This window comes from Pteropus medius, unplaced genomic scaffold, assembly GCF_902729225.1.
Source record: "Pteropus medius unplaced genomic scaffold, Ma_sr-lr_union100, whole genome shotgun sequence".
Taxonomy (NCBI): Eukaryota; Metazoa; Chordata; class Mammalia; order Chiroptera; family Pteropodidae; genus Pteropus; species Pteropus medius.
Window position 1 is genome coordinate 3,141,508 of NW_024355523.1, and position 15,058 is coordinate 3,156,565.

The 15,058-nt window shown below is 33.0% G+C and overlaps 1 protein-coding gene across 2 annotated transcripts in view; it reads right to left on the bottom strand.

Annotated features, from left to right (window-relative positions):
* GUCY1A2 (guanylate cyclase 1 soluble subunit alpha 2) overlaps positions 1 to 15,058 on the bottom strand; it is a 261,485-nt gene that overhangs the window by 180,196 nt on the left and 66,231 nt on the right. For both annotated transcript variants that reach the window (XM_039858727.1, XM_039858726.1), the window contains exon 4: positions 11,514 to 12,232. In XM_039858727.1, coding sequence (XP_039714661.1) covers positions 11,514 to 12,232 — 719 coding nt within the window. The remainder of the gene's footprint in view (positions 1 to 11,513; positions 12,233 to 15,058) is intronic.

A 15,058-nucleotide genomic window follows, 5' to 3' on the forward strand; every position in this document is an offset into this window, starting at 1 on the left:
AATAATTTATTAGAGATATTTCTTTCTGTAAATTAATGGGAATAAGCAAGGATTCTAATTTCATAAAACTTTACATCCTTTTGAGTTTATATAAAATATTATGTATAAAATAACATCTATATTCTTTCACAAAATAAAAAACTTGTAGTATGGAAAAAGTCTCTAAAACCACAGAGCAGAGTAGAATGGTAATTAAACCACTGAAAACAGTTGTCATAATTAGTCTCATAAAGATATTAAGATAAGAAATGCAATCATTTCAATGTACAATGTTTAGGATTTCTTTCCAACTCTCATTAATTGAAGTTCAAATATTAGAGCTACATTTTTTATTGCATTCATAATAACATCTAAATTAGGAAATATGGAAATGCAAGGTACTATAGATCATAACATAAGTTTTTCATATATGTACATGGAGATAGATTCCTTCATACCTTTCTTAAAGTGGAAAGAAGGATTTTGAAGCTGGTGTTGAATAGTCAATAGAGTCATGCATTCATAATTTTGAGATGTGTGAACTTGAAATCTCAATCCCTTTAAGGAGCTATACATGTTATCATGATCACTCTTAATATCAACCATCAACATCACAGATAAGTGTGTCTTGATAAGTAATACAATTCTTGACTTCTCCTTCAGAGAGAAAGTTTGGGGATCAACTTTCTTCCTCTGCTTGTCTCCTGGAATGAGATAAATTTTGACTCCCTTGAACCTCCATGAAAAACACACACACTGTCTTCAGTTAATGGAAAACTGAAAACAGTCAAGATCATTTAGTGATTCAAACATAAATACTTTGATTCTTTTCAGAAAAACAAAATGTGGCAAATTCTGCACATTCTCTCACAAAATAAATAATTCTGTTAAAAATGATCAAGAGTTCTGGATCATATTTTTTAATTACAATAAAAACAGATCTATCTAATTAGAGATCAGAGTCTTTAACTTCCTACATATTAAAAGTGTGAACACTGGCTTTATATTCTCTATAACTAAATAAGCCTAAATAAATCTTGTTAAAGACACATATACTAATGACTTGTATACAATTTCAGGATTTTCTAAAGGTCCAATTTCATAGATGTTGAAAAGCATAAATAAATAGTTTTCTCATAAAGCAATCCTATAACTTGAAAATGTTTTAAAGACAGTTTTTACTATGTTTAATTATTTATAATAGATCACAGAAATCAAGTTTTCATTGCATTTTGAAGAGTTGAAATTGGCTGCTAAACTTGGAAAATTCAAATACAAGGGGCATTTCAAAGGTATTTTGAGTTGAATTTTGAAGGGCATCATGCAATTAGTTTTGGAAGAAGAGGGATTGCTAAATAGAATTACAGCTTTTACAAACCTCTCTAGTTCACAAATTCATTAAAATAGAATAAATAGTATCCCTCTTCTATTTGATAACTATTCAAATATTGAAGGCAGTTTTTACTTTTTTCTTATGAATCTTTTCATGTAAGGCACTTAAAACAGTGCCTGGAATATTGAAAGATCTCACACACACGTGTGTATGTATGTGTGTGGTGTGTCTGCTTTTTAAATATTAAACCACATTAAAAATAAATGATATTAAATTTTAACAAAGAGAGTAGGGCTTAATCAAAAGTAAAGGAAACCACCTAGGGAATGTTAGATAAGTTTGGTGGTAAAGAAGTCGTAAACATATCTGTGGAAATCAGAAGATTGTGATAGTTATTTGTGGCAAGGAAAATGGGAGAGAACAAGAGAGGACCATTGGCCATGAGGCTGGCAAGAAAAACAAGTTTTAGAAAGTTAAAGTCACTCAGCTTTAAGTGACTTTGGAAAGGTCTGATCCAGAGACTATATCCTTAATCACACACAATGCTGTCTTTCAACACTATTTCTGTTCTTGTTCAAGAAAGATGGTCAACCAAGACACATTGTTTCATTCAAAATTATAATAGACACCATCATAAAGCCTACTTTAAAAAGGAAAACTTAAGTCGTGATTTAAAAGTTGCTAAAGCAATCAAGAACTAATTGTGAGGGTGGCTCCATAGTGTAGTGGTTAGCACATCTGCTTTACACGCAGAAGGTCCTGGGTTCACACCCCAGGTGGAGCCACAGACCATACCCCGGGTGAGCCAGGTCGGGGTAAGCCAGGCCCAGGTGCAAGCTGTGAGCGCGTGGGAGGGGACGCCCCGCCTTCAGAGATCCAGTTCTTAAGGGGAGGTTAGATGTGGAAATGGGGGACGGGGGTAGAAACATCCATTGGTTAGAGGCGAAAGTGCGGGGGAGTAGGAATTAAAGAGAGGGAAAAAAAATTAAGTCGTGACCTGAGTTCTGGAACCCAATCATACCAAATCTCAGAATCCTTGAAGAGCAAAAACATAATGACAAAAGGAGATAAGAAATCTAGTGTATTATGTTCCCATGCCTCTAATATCTTTTTCTGTCTTGAATATACTTCAGGAAGACAGAAGGCCATTACTATGACTACCTAAGCTATCTTCCCAGCATATTGATAATGGATTAACAGTCAGAATCTGGAGTCCTCAAGTGAATATAGGGTGAAAGTTACTAAGATAACTGCTGTGTGTTCTCTTAGGTGATGCATCCTATGGTGTTGTCATAACAACACTGAATGTCAATAATGTTTTTCTAATGTTCTTGAGTGCTTAATTGGTCCATAGAATTCAGTTGTTGCTCAGAGAAAAAAGGAGGTCTAAAGGTACATACCAGCCTTGTGGTTCAACTGCAACTGCTGGGTTACCATATGGCCACACAGAAAAACTCTCTGGGTATACAGAGATACATCTGTCATTTCAACCTAAGCTATGAATAAAAGCATAAAGCTGAGTGAAACATGTAAACAGTATAGACTGATAAAAGCTAGACTTATATTTCTATATAACAAAAGTTTCTGAACAGAAGTTTCTCCATAAATATTTTTACAGGAGACTAAATTGAAGATTATACAAGACTATTACATAGGAAGTAACAAAGATAGGGGTATTAGATGTGCCAAAATATGTTAGATTTCTATTAAGTAATCAGAGAAAATATGACACAAGAAATAACTAACTGCCCTACTTTTTAAAATCTTAAAAAAATGGTAAAGACTAAATTGGCACATATTACTTTTTAATCAGAAAAAGAGATTTTTCTATATACAATTACCTACAACTGTATAACTAATGAGATTTATGGGAAAAAGTAAAAATAGGTACACCAAATGTCAGTGGATATTTCAAGGTATTAATAATAAAAATAGATGTTTTTGCCTTAATGTTCTGCATTTTCAAATTTTGTACAAAGTATTAATTATTTTATGTTAAAAAATTAATAAAAGGAATACAATAACACTGAAAAAATATGATTAGAATGTACAGTCACCACAAAAAGATATAACTCTATTTTAAAAAGTAAAAGGAAGAAAGAAGAAATTAAACTGCATGAGCAAGGACACGAAATTTATCGCATGGTACAACAATGTAACCACTTTAGGAACCCTTTCTGTTACAAGATATGAGAGAATTGCATGAACCTTATATGTCTCTTTTAAAAGATCACATGCCATTTTCTCAGTGAGGTCTCCTCTGGTCAATCAATCTCTTCAACTTCTAAGACCAGTCACTCTCTATTACATCACCATGTCTTATGTCCTTCTGAGAAATAGATAGGAATAACAATACAATTAACAACTAACTTCTCATTGGAAACGATAGAGGCCAAAAGAGAGCAAATTGTATATTCAAATTGCTGGTAAAAAATACTATCAACCGAGAAGTCTGTATCCAGAAAAACTATCAAAAATGATGGCGAAATAAAGACATTCCCAGATGAATAGAGTAATAGAACCTGTTGCTAGTAAACATACTGCACAAGATATACTAAAAGAACTCCTTGAAGTTCAAAGAAAATTCATGAATACATGGAAAAATTAAAAGCACTAATAATGATAAATATGTGGATAAATATGAGAATATATAAATACACTTATAGTTTTCATTTCTTTTCCTAATTCCTTTAAAAAATTGTCTATATATAATTACATATAACATATAATTGCAATTATATATTATACATACAATTATTACAATTATATATAATTTGGTTTATAATAGGTAAATAATACTACAAAAGGAGGGAGAGAAAAAGGAAGGAGGAAGGTAAGATTAAAAGAAAGAAGAAAAACTATCTCAACTCTCAGATTCCATGACCATGTAAGTAAAAAGTCCTAAAAAATCCATCCTAAAAACTGTATTATCTATTCTATATTAAACTGTTCTAATATGAGTTAGTAAGGTCATAGGATTCAAGAAAAATATACAAAAATAATTTGTATTGCTATATAAAAGAAAATTTTAAAACATTCCATTCACAGTATCATCAAGAAAAAATAAAAATAAATTAACAAAAAAGTGCAAGGTCTGTACACTAAAAACTGTAAAATATTTTGACAAAGATTAAAGAATATCTAAATAAATTGAGAGATATTTTCATGGAATGGAAGACTCAATATTGTTAAAACGGCTATTCTTTCTAAATTGATGTATAAATTCAGTGCAATCCCTATCAAAATACTAGAAGCTTTTTTCAGAAATTGGCAAGTGGATCCAAAAACTTATGTGGAAATGCAAATGACCTAGAATAGCTAAGACAAATTTTGAAAAAGAACAAACTTGGAGGACTTAAAATACCCAATTGCAAAACTTAACTTTGATACAGTAATCAAAACATTATATTATCAACGTAAAGTTAGATTTTTTTAAAGAAAAAAATAGAAAAGCTATAAAAATTTTATGATTATTGATTTTTGACAAAGTTGCAAAGGCAATACAATGTGAAATGATAGTTTCTTCAACAAAATGTACTGAGACAATTAGATGTCTATATACAAACAAACAAAGAACAACGACAAAAACTTAGGCCCTTATGGCATACACAAAATGTGCCTCAAAATGGATCACAAACCTAAATGTAAGGGCTGAAATCATAAAACTTCTAGGAGAAAATCTCTCCAGTCTTGAGTTACAAAGATTTGTTAGATATCATACCAAAAGCATGACCCATAAAAAGAAATATTGGTACCATCAAAATTTAAATTGTTCTTCAAAATAAAGTACCTTTTGAAGTGAATATAATATCCAGAATGTATATTTTTTAAAACACAATCCAAGAATAGGAAGACAAACAACACAATTAAATATGGAGAAAACATCTGACTAGACATTTAAGCAAAGAAATACCAATGGCCAATCAGCACAAGAAAAGATGCTTAACATCTTAGTCATTGGGGAAATGTTAACTAAAACACAAAATACCACTTTGCACCTATTAGGATGGTTATGATCAAAAAGAGTGACAATACCCAGTATTGGTAAGGATGTGAAGAAATTTGAACCCTCACACATTGCTGGTCAGATGTGTAATGGCATATCTCTTTGTTAAAGAGTGTGGCAATTTCTTTAAAAAGTTAAACATACTTACCATATGACATAGCAATTCTTCTCTTAGGAATCTGTCCAAGAGGAATTGAAATATATCCAACACAAACTCCTGTATGCAAATGTTCATTGAAACATTACTCACAACAGTCAAAATTTGGAAGCAATCCAGTGTCCAGCAACTGATGAATGGGTAAAAAGAACTGTGGTATATCTATGAAATGGAATACTGTTCAGTACTAAAAATGATCAAATTGCTCATACATGCAATAATATGGATAAACCACAAAAACATTATGCCAGAAAAAAAGGCATTTATGTGTATGATTGCATTTATAAGAAACGTCTAGAAAAGACAATTCTATACAGATGAAAGTAAGCCAGTGGTTGCCTGGGGTTGGGAAGAGGAGCAGGGATTAACTGCAAGTGGGCTCAGAAAGTTTTGGGGGGTAATCAACTGTTCTAAAACTGTATTGCTGTGATAGTTACACAATTATATACCTTTACTAAAGATCATTACACTATACATTTACAAAAAATGTTAATGTGAATAAAGAGAGCACCGTTAAAAATGGTGAGGTAGACAATGCATTCAGTTTAGCTTTTAATTTACTGATACTTAAGCTACCAGCTAAAACAAAATGATTCGAAGTTTAAAAGGTGCAATTAAAGTGAAATTTTGAACAAATTTTAACTAAAAGGGCTAATTTCTTCCCCTCTCAGAACCTACAACACTGGAACTAAATAACATCTGATCTCTGGTAGGAGGCACCTACTTTGTAAGTTCAGGTCTGCAATCTTTCCAGTTAACAAAAATAAAAACACGGCAAAAGGTACACTTTAAGCATGAGAATCACTATAAGGAATATATAACTCACGTGTAATTATCTACCTTACCATCCGCCTATACAATGACTATATAGTAACAGCACTATACAGTAATTCTAACATTATAATCATTGAAAAAAAAATTGAGAGAGCCAAGATGAACTTCATAATGTCTGCGTCAGAATGTCAATTTGTCTAATCTACTTTAAAAGGCAGTTTATGGTCAAGGAGCAGTTCTAGAGAAAAATGAACATGAAAATTAATATTAAATATCACATTTATAATTACAAGAGCCAAGAAAATTCAGATAATTTTGAATGAGGTTATGTCTATGTTCTACAATATTATTTATAGAGAAAGTCTTAATGTCATTTTGTCCATCACTAAAAATAATGTTCAATATTTGAAATTATCTAATATTATGATCTAAACAGAGAAGAAAAGCTCACATTTTTCCAAATTAAATTAATTAAAGTTGAAGTCAAGTAATGTATTCTTGACAGCCAGGCAAAACTTGGCTTTCAACAATATCATTATGGTATGGTAAGATTTGTTGATATATTTTAAACTTTTCAATCATCGTGTCAGAAAAAGATGGGCATGTGTGTAGAAAAGATAAAGGAGCATTCTGAAAATTGATTTGACCAGAGAAAATCAGAGGTTAATTCTTCCTTTATTCTTTGAAAATTATTTCCCGAAATTTGTTTTGCAGCTTCTAATTAATGAGACAAATATGAGGATAACTCTGGGGATTGAAAAAGAAATGTGTTGTTATATTTTTCTTCAGTTCCAACCCTGAGAACAAAAGTGAAGATGAATAACAGTGCTATTGCTCTGTCGTAGGGATGATGTATTTCAAACGCTGGACTCCTTCCATAATGTTATTAAAGTTCTTTGAAGCGTTGCTACTAAGAAAAAATGTCAAAAGACCTCATTTTTCTCAAAATCCATTGCTGTTTCAGGTTGTGCCTAAGTTAATGAGTCCATTTTATTTTTGAAGCCACTAGCGCAGCAAAGTGCTATAACAAGTGAACATAAAATATACTAGTAGACACAGGTAATAAAAATTTGATTCCAAACTTTAGTGAAAAGGAGACTAGGGATTTTAAAACAGTGATAGTCTATATAAAAAGCAGATCCAAGCAGAGCTCCTGTAGAATAAATGCCTATGGGGTCTTCTAGTCTTTACTAAGAAGACAGGAAGCAGGGCCCAAGTCACGTTTTGTGAAGATGTTAGGTGGACTTGATATTTTTCTAAAATTATTAAATTTAACGGCCTCCAGTACTTACTTCTATATGGCAAGAAGTAAAGAGAAGAACGGATAGGAGGAATGTTACAAGTGGAAAGGAACAATAATAATAAAAGTGGTAGAAGTGATAATAATGAACATTTATTCAACGCAACCCAGGAGCCAAAGATATAGTAAGAATTTTACATGGGGTATGTCATTTAATCCTCACAAATAACATTCTGAGTTATTTCACAGCATAAGCTTCTGGAGAATTGTTTTAACTTAGTCTTGATAATAGGATGCACTCTCTATGGTTGAAAAGTCAAATTCCTCTCTGCCTCTTTAAAAACGCATCTGAATTCATTGAATAATAAGATGGAATCAACTGACCTCATATAAATTTACATATGTTAAGGATGACTTACAAAGGACTAAAAATATTATTAGTCTAGGTTCTTTAATTTCCAAATGAATAAATCTGAGGCTCAGAGATTTCAGGGACTTACTGAGATCATGATTGTCAGAGACATCTCTCTCCCAGTCTGTTGCCACTTCCCTCACACATCATGACCTTACAATGCAGAGAAAGAAGTTATGTGCCGTTACTCTGATTTCTAACAGCCTTACCTACAAACATGCTCCCTTCCATAAAAACAAGCTTTGGAATTTACATCCGAGAGTCAGATTTATATGACCAAATATTAACATCTAAACTGTATATTGTATTGTAAAAAACTTTTCCTCAAACTCACCATAAAGCCTCAAAAGAGCTATGTAATAAAATTCCAAATTTTCAGAACAAGATCAGATTTTTTTCTAGGATTAATACGCATTTATTTGAAAAAAAAAAAAAAAGAAGCTGCAGCATGGGCGACACAGATTCAGGAAACAACCTGAATTGTGTTCTCAAAATAATATTAGATTTGAATGACCTGAAAGATACACAGCACAAATTAACATGAATTCCCAATTCGGTCTTAATTCCCAATGCTGAATCTGTTTTTTTTTTTTAAATAATGAACCAATTCATTGATATTTAATGCCTGACATCTGATAAGGAAAGATGATAAAAAGGAAGTTGGGCTTAGGGAAAGATAAAAATACAGAAATGCCATATGGAGAAAAAAGAAAACAGAGAGAGAAGAATATGTAAGGCATGAATGATCACTTAGAGAAGTTGTAGAGAGAAGCAAAAAATGGGAATCAAAGCTTGCTAAAGCAATCTGGAAGAGTTCCTTCTGACCTAAAAATTAAATTAAAGCCTGGCCACAATTATTGCATCAGATGCCTCTCAGTGACATTCTTGCTCCTTGATAACCCTTTTGTCTTTATAACTCATTACTACAGAATCAAGATGTAAATTCTTTGGAACTAGGGAGGTGGCTTTCTGTGTCATTAATATCTCACTAAACTGCTTACAAGCATGCTCTACCTCTAGTCAAGCAGTAAACCATTAAATAACAATAATACAAAATGACGAAGATCACGGTTTAGCAAAAGCATTTCAGTTCACTCTGCAAATGATTTACTGTCATTCGGCTGCACATTAGCTTTTATTTTCTGTTTGTTTGTTTGTTTTGGTGGCAGGGTTGGTGGTTCAGTGGTATTAAGTGAACAGCCAAAATAGCTAAATTATCGTGAAAGCCTTCACTGTTAGACTAAGAAATATCTCGAATTATTAAAAAATAGCACTTCTTATCAAAGTCCACTAAAAAAATTAGAAACTCCAGACAACATGGAGTTATTAATAGGAACAGCTAGAATGTGGAAAATAATGAATATCAACAGAATCATAATTTTTAACCCTGATTTTCTTTTTTCTTTCCATGTTTTAAGAAACTACAAATTTGGAATTTGGCAACATAATAATTCAAAAATGTTATTCATCTGGTTATGACTCCATGCCACAACTTTATTGACTATAGTTTCCATTTGGATCAACTGTAGCCTCTCAAATGTCTCAATTTGGCAAACCCAAGTGAATAAGCTCAAATGTAATAAGCATAAGGAGGAGAGGATTGTTATCCTTATTCTAACTAAAAATCCTGCCTATTGCTTTATTTTTAAACTGCCACTAACATCTTTAAATTATAATTGTATCTTCTCAATGAGCACAGTCTCTTATTATTGGAACTGGCAGGGGGCCTTGACATTTGAGTCATCATTTCATTATGTCTATTTCTTACTCTGGTATATGAATTAAACAGAATTACAAGCCAGAAGAAATGAGGGGGGCGGTGAATTTGAAGCAGTAACTTTAAATTGAATTATTTTTTTGCAAATCTACAAAAAATATAAAGTAATTAACATTGGTAATAATATATTCTACTTCAAAAATATTAACCTCAATTCTAAAGGCCAAAGATGTTTCAAATCTTCCTAGCCAAATATTGAACTTCTGTAAAACAGAACCAAAAGCTTTAATGTTCCCCACATTACAAAGATAGAATAATTTCAGTTTTAAAGTAACTACAAATATAGACAAAAATACACATTTAACAACTTTCTTCTAATCTAAAGAGCTTCAAAATAGGTAGCAATTATTGAATGTTTATTGCACATGTGAAAAATGTTATTTAAAATGTGTCATCAAATAGGAATACTAATAACTCATCTAGACTAAAACATACAAATGTGCCAAACTGGAATCTTCAGGCTTTTCTTTAGATGTTTCAAATCACTGAACTTATATGATGAAAACATTACTAAATGAGTCTTCCTAAATCATCTGATTCAGTCATACTGATAAATGTGTACCTTTCCATTTTTCTTAAATATTTTGTTTAAAATTTTTCCACTGAATTTCAAAATCATAAAATTTAATCAATTATGAAACTAATGCTGTATAAAATCCTCAAAACTGTCTTCGACATTGCTTATAGAAGGCTATTTCTTCATTTATTTTCTTACTGCAAACATTCCAGGATATGTGTAGATTATTCACTCACTGAATTTTTAATTGTTTCTGCAACTCTTCCTTTTTTTAGCCTAGAGCAACTTGTTCATTTCTGAAAGCAAACAGCTTTCCCCAAATGCTTGGGAACAAGCTGGATAGCCTAACAGAACTTTACTTATCTTGCAACAAAATATTGAAAAGCAGCGCTTCTGAAAACTGAATGTACATTCAAAAGTCTACTCTGGAAATTAACGTTACTTTTCCCTTTAATCACCAAACGTACATACCTGAAATAGTAATATAAATAGTAATGTCTGATTTTCTCTACATTTTATTTTTATGTTAATGTTGTCTTTTTTCTAAAAAAATATATTACCTGAGGAAATACGTTTGTTCAAAACTATTTAAACAAACTATTTTAAGATGTATTTCTGTTGTCTTTTCATCATTCATTTATAATTTATGATTTATAACCCAGGCTTTCCCACGAGGGAGTTAAAGAAATTTACAATAAAGATTTCTAGTGTCCACTGTATTCTCTCGAGAAGTAAACATGTTCTAAAGAAATGAATCTCTGTTTCAATACTAAAATTTAGTAGAAGTCCTGAGATAGTCAATTCATTTCCAACGTTTAGAAAATATATTATTCTGCATTTTAAGACAAAAAACAGCATGTAAACCAGATGTTCCTAGATTAAGAAATTTAGAACAGAACATATCCGAAGTGTAGCTAGCTTTTTACTTATATTTATCTAAGGATAAGGCAAGCAAGTCCCACAATGTTGAAATCAGTCTTATTACTTCCTTCAGTTTGACTTCGGTCAGTGGAAATATTCATGGGCTTATATCAGCTTTTTAGTGAGTCCTATCATTTTTTTTAATTACTATGGCTTGTATTAATAAATGTCTTCTATTTATATGCTGAAATAAATCACTAGAAGATGCAGACACTATGAAAAATGGCTGGGAATAGGGCCAAATGTTATTACATACATCCAGGGACCAGTAATTTTCTAAATGGCACTTTAAGCTCTCTTGCCTAAATAATTACAAATACGGCCAGCATGTAATTTACTGAAATAATTATGCACTCTTCTAGTTGTCGCCACCCATCTCAAGTTCATGGTCACTTACCTTGTCTTTATTTTCAGTACCAGAAGCCTCAGGCTTGGTCCTAATCACAAATGGGGTAGACAGTCGCAGCAAGACCCTTTCAAAGGTGGCATTAACCTTTGGAGAAACAATCTCGAAGCAGTCCTCAAACTTGAGCACTTTGTGAGTGTCACATCGGAGCTGCTTCCTTAGGCCTTCCCCCAGCTGAAGGACTAACATGTGGGGATCGAACATCAAGTGGAAAGGGAAAGCTCTGCAGAAGGTGTTGATGCTAATTCTCAGGTCCGCAGGAACTTGGGAGGTTCCTTGTGGAAGGTTTTTCGTGATGTTAGTATTTTCACATTCTTTGATAAGGAAAGTAAGACAGCTACAGTTGCCTGAGTTTGAACTATCAGAGCACAGTTTCTCATTTGCAACCTGTTCCACTTCCACATCCAGCCGATAGATCTTCTTTCCTGCAGCCTTAATCATCCCCAGCATTGCAAACCCCACAGTATGGTGAGGGTGGAAGTAGTGAAGCATAAGAGTACCTTCAGGGAGCTCTTTGCATAGGAATGATGGTGACTCCAGAGTGGCCTGTTTTCCGAAAGAAGTTCTAATGTGTTCCAACAAAGCATCAAAGCCATTAAAAAAGTCCTGCAATGTGCCACCTACAGCTCGAAGGACTCTCTCATTCTCATCAAAGCAAATATTAAAGAACTCCTCACCAAATTTTTCTTGAATTTCCTCAAACTTCAAACCTAGAGATAAATGGGAAGTATATGTTAGAGAAGTATAATATAAATAATTAAGTTTATAGCTTTTAAATGCTTATCAAATGAGGTAGATAGCAAATGAAACAAGAAAGATATTTCCCTTGAGTTCACAAATTTCTCAGATAGGTTAATTCATTCATTTTAAGTCTGAGAATATAAATTTCAGTTTACCTTATAGGTGCTTCTAAGATGTTAATGAGCATAAACTTTCTTGTTTGTTTTTAAATACGTTATATTTTAGCAGTTTTAGATTCACAGCAAAATTGAGCAGAATGTAAAGATATTTTCCATATGCCCCCATCCCCCTCCACACACAAGCTCCCCTCCCCCTCACTATTGATATCATGGACTGTAGTGGTACACTTGTTAGAATCAATGAACCTGCATCGATACAATATTATCACCCAAAGTCCACTGTTTACACCAGGGTTCACTCTTGGTGTACATCCATGGTTTATAACAAATGTATAGTATGGTACCATTATAGCATCATACAGAGTAGTTTCACTGCCTTAAAAATCCTCTGTGCTCCACTTATCCTTTTCTTCCTCTCCAACCCCTGGAACATTAACTTTTTAAATGCTGCTAATCTAACTTTTCTTTCAACACCCTACTACATTTGCTATAATTGGCAAAAATAACATATTTTCTTAATGATTTCTCTCATTGTTAAAGGCTCTTTCTAGAAGCAACTATAAAGTTGTCTTTATATTTTGTCTGTCCAGTATTATCATCTTACTTATCAAAATTCATTTGGTAAGTGGGAATGTATGGTACAAGACTAGGGAAGGGCATCAGGTTATCTAGTGTAAACGGAAGAACTTAAGTTAGTAATCTCAGGGGAAGTCCTGCAAGTCAGCTAGACCCCAGGGAGAGACAGACAAAATAAGAAATTAAAAATGTCAGGACTGTAGAATGCTTTGAATTCTTTCACCCACAAAAGTGAGAAGAGCCAAGAGTGGAGGAGAAATATAGTTAAAAGGCCTTCGTTAAGTTTTCTAAGCTCACATTCACTCCTAGATGCTGTGGCAAATGAACTCTACCTTATAGTAATGAAATTATACTTAAAAATATACACACACACACATACACACACACGCACACACACACACACGATGCATTATGCAGAAACGGAGGCACATGTGACCAAGTAGATCCACCCTTGAAGACGATCTGAGGAAATATAAGGAGAGAATTATTGTCCAAAGAAGAATACAACAGATATAAAAGAGTTAAGTCTGTATGCTAAAGAAAGCTTCTATTAGAGTCATTCTATTGCTTCTCCTTTGGCTTTGGTTACGTAGGAGAGCAGAATTTTGCCACCTCAAAAATACGTCTCTTTAGCATTAGGATTATTTTAGGTTGATTATTTTTAAGAAACAAAAGACTCAAGAAGGGCTCTTTACCTCACTGTTAACTGCCTAAAAGAATCTAGATAAAAGGCTTGGTCCAGGAAGAGCTATCATCAAATAACTACAAAGAATATAGGTTAGGTGTTGCAGGGGGAACTCCTCAGGGCTTAGAGACCGAGTCCTCTCTAAATCCCATTGACACTGCATGGCCCCATAAACATTTGTTTTTCCATCTCCATGTGAATTTCTTTCCTTCCTTTGAAGTCCTAGACTCCAACCCCATCTCCTTAGTTCAGAATGGCATATAAGCCCCAATTGCCTGACCACATGCGAGCCTCGTATTCTTATAGAACTCCAGTACACACATAATTAATTGGTTTTTCTTCTGCTTGTCTGTCTCATGTCAATTTAATTCTTAGAGCAGCCAGAAGAATCTAGAAAGGTAGAAGATTTTTTCACTCACCAACAGCTGAAATCAATATAATAGCTTACATATTCACATTCCTTTGCCTAGTCTGCTCCAGCAGGTCCTGAAAATCAGGCAGGACTGGGAAAAAGACCAAAAGTCACTTTACTAGTGTCCTGTTCGTGTGCAGAGCAGTCTAGGCTGTCTATGGCTTGGTTTGTTGTTCCCACCTACTATTACCTAAGGGTTCACCTCATCCAGAAGTGAGAGAATAAAACAAAGTCAAAATATTATTTTGCAAATACAGTAAAAAAACATCAAATATTTTTGAAAGCAAACTATAGGGTATAAACACTGTGATAGCCAAGTTAAGGGTCAGTTTGATAAAGAAGTTCTTAGAATCAATGTAAAATGAAAAGAAGTAAAAGTCTAAGTGAAAAAGAGTCCCTAATTAAGAAGCATTTCATATTAATTTTAGTTTCATAGATTTTATGTTCAAGACAAGCTGAGAAAGTCACCTATTAAGATAAGAACATCAATCACCACTCATCTCACATTGTCACTTTACAAGATTGCCCTTCAACATATATTGCATTCACTAATACTAATACCAGCCAGAATTGATAATGACGGCATTTATCTGTCCATTTAGCTAGCGTGGGAGAAAACAAGATCGATGACATTCACTGCAACTTGGAGCCTGCTCCAACTGTTCCATTGAAACCACTTTTATAATTACTGAAACCAACACATACTGTTTTGTCCTTATCTTAGTTAACCTTATTTGTTGTTTTTCTTTTAATTTGATCTATTGATCATCTCTTCCTCCTAAATCTCCCTTCTCTCTTGGCTTATGAAATCACACTTTCCTGGTTTGATTACTGTCTGAAAATTCCTTCACTAAAACTTCTTCCTATGTCAAATCCTTATATCACCATCACTACACCATAACTAAAATATTCTAATACATACAAATTAATGTCCCCTCAAGTGCACTGTTATTTGTTACTATAAAAAAATTTCAATTATGAAATTCTAATTAGAAACTAAATT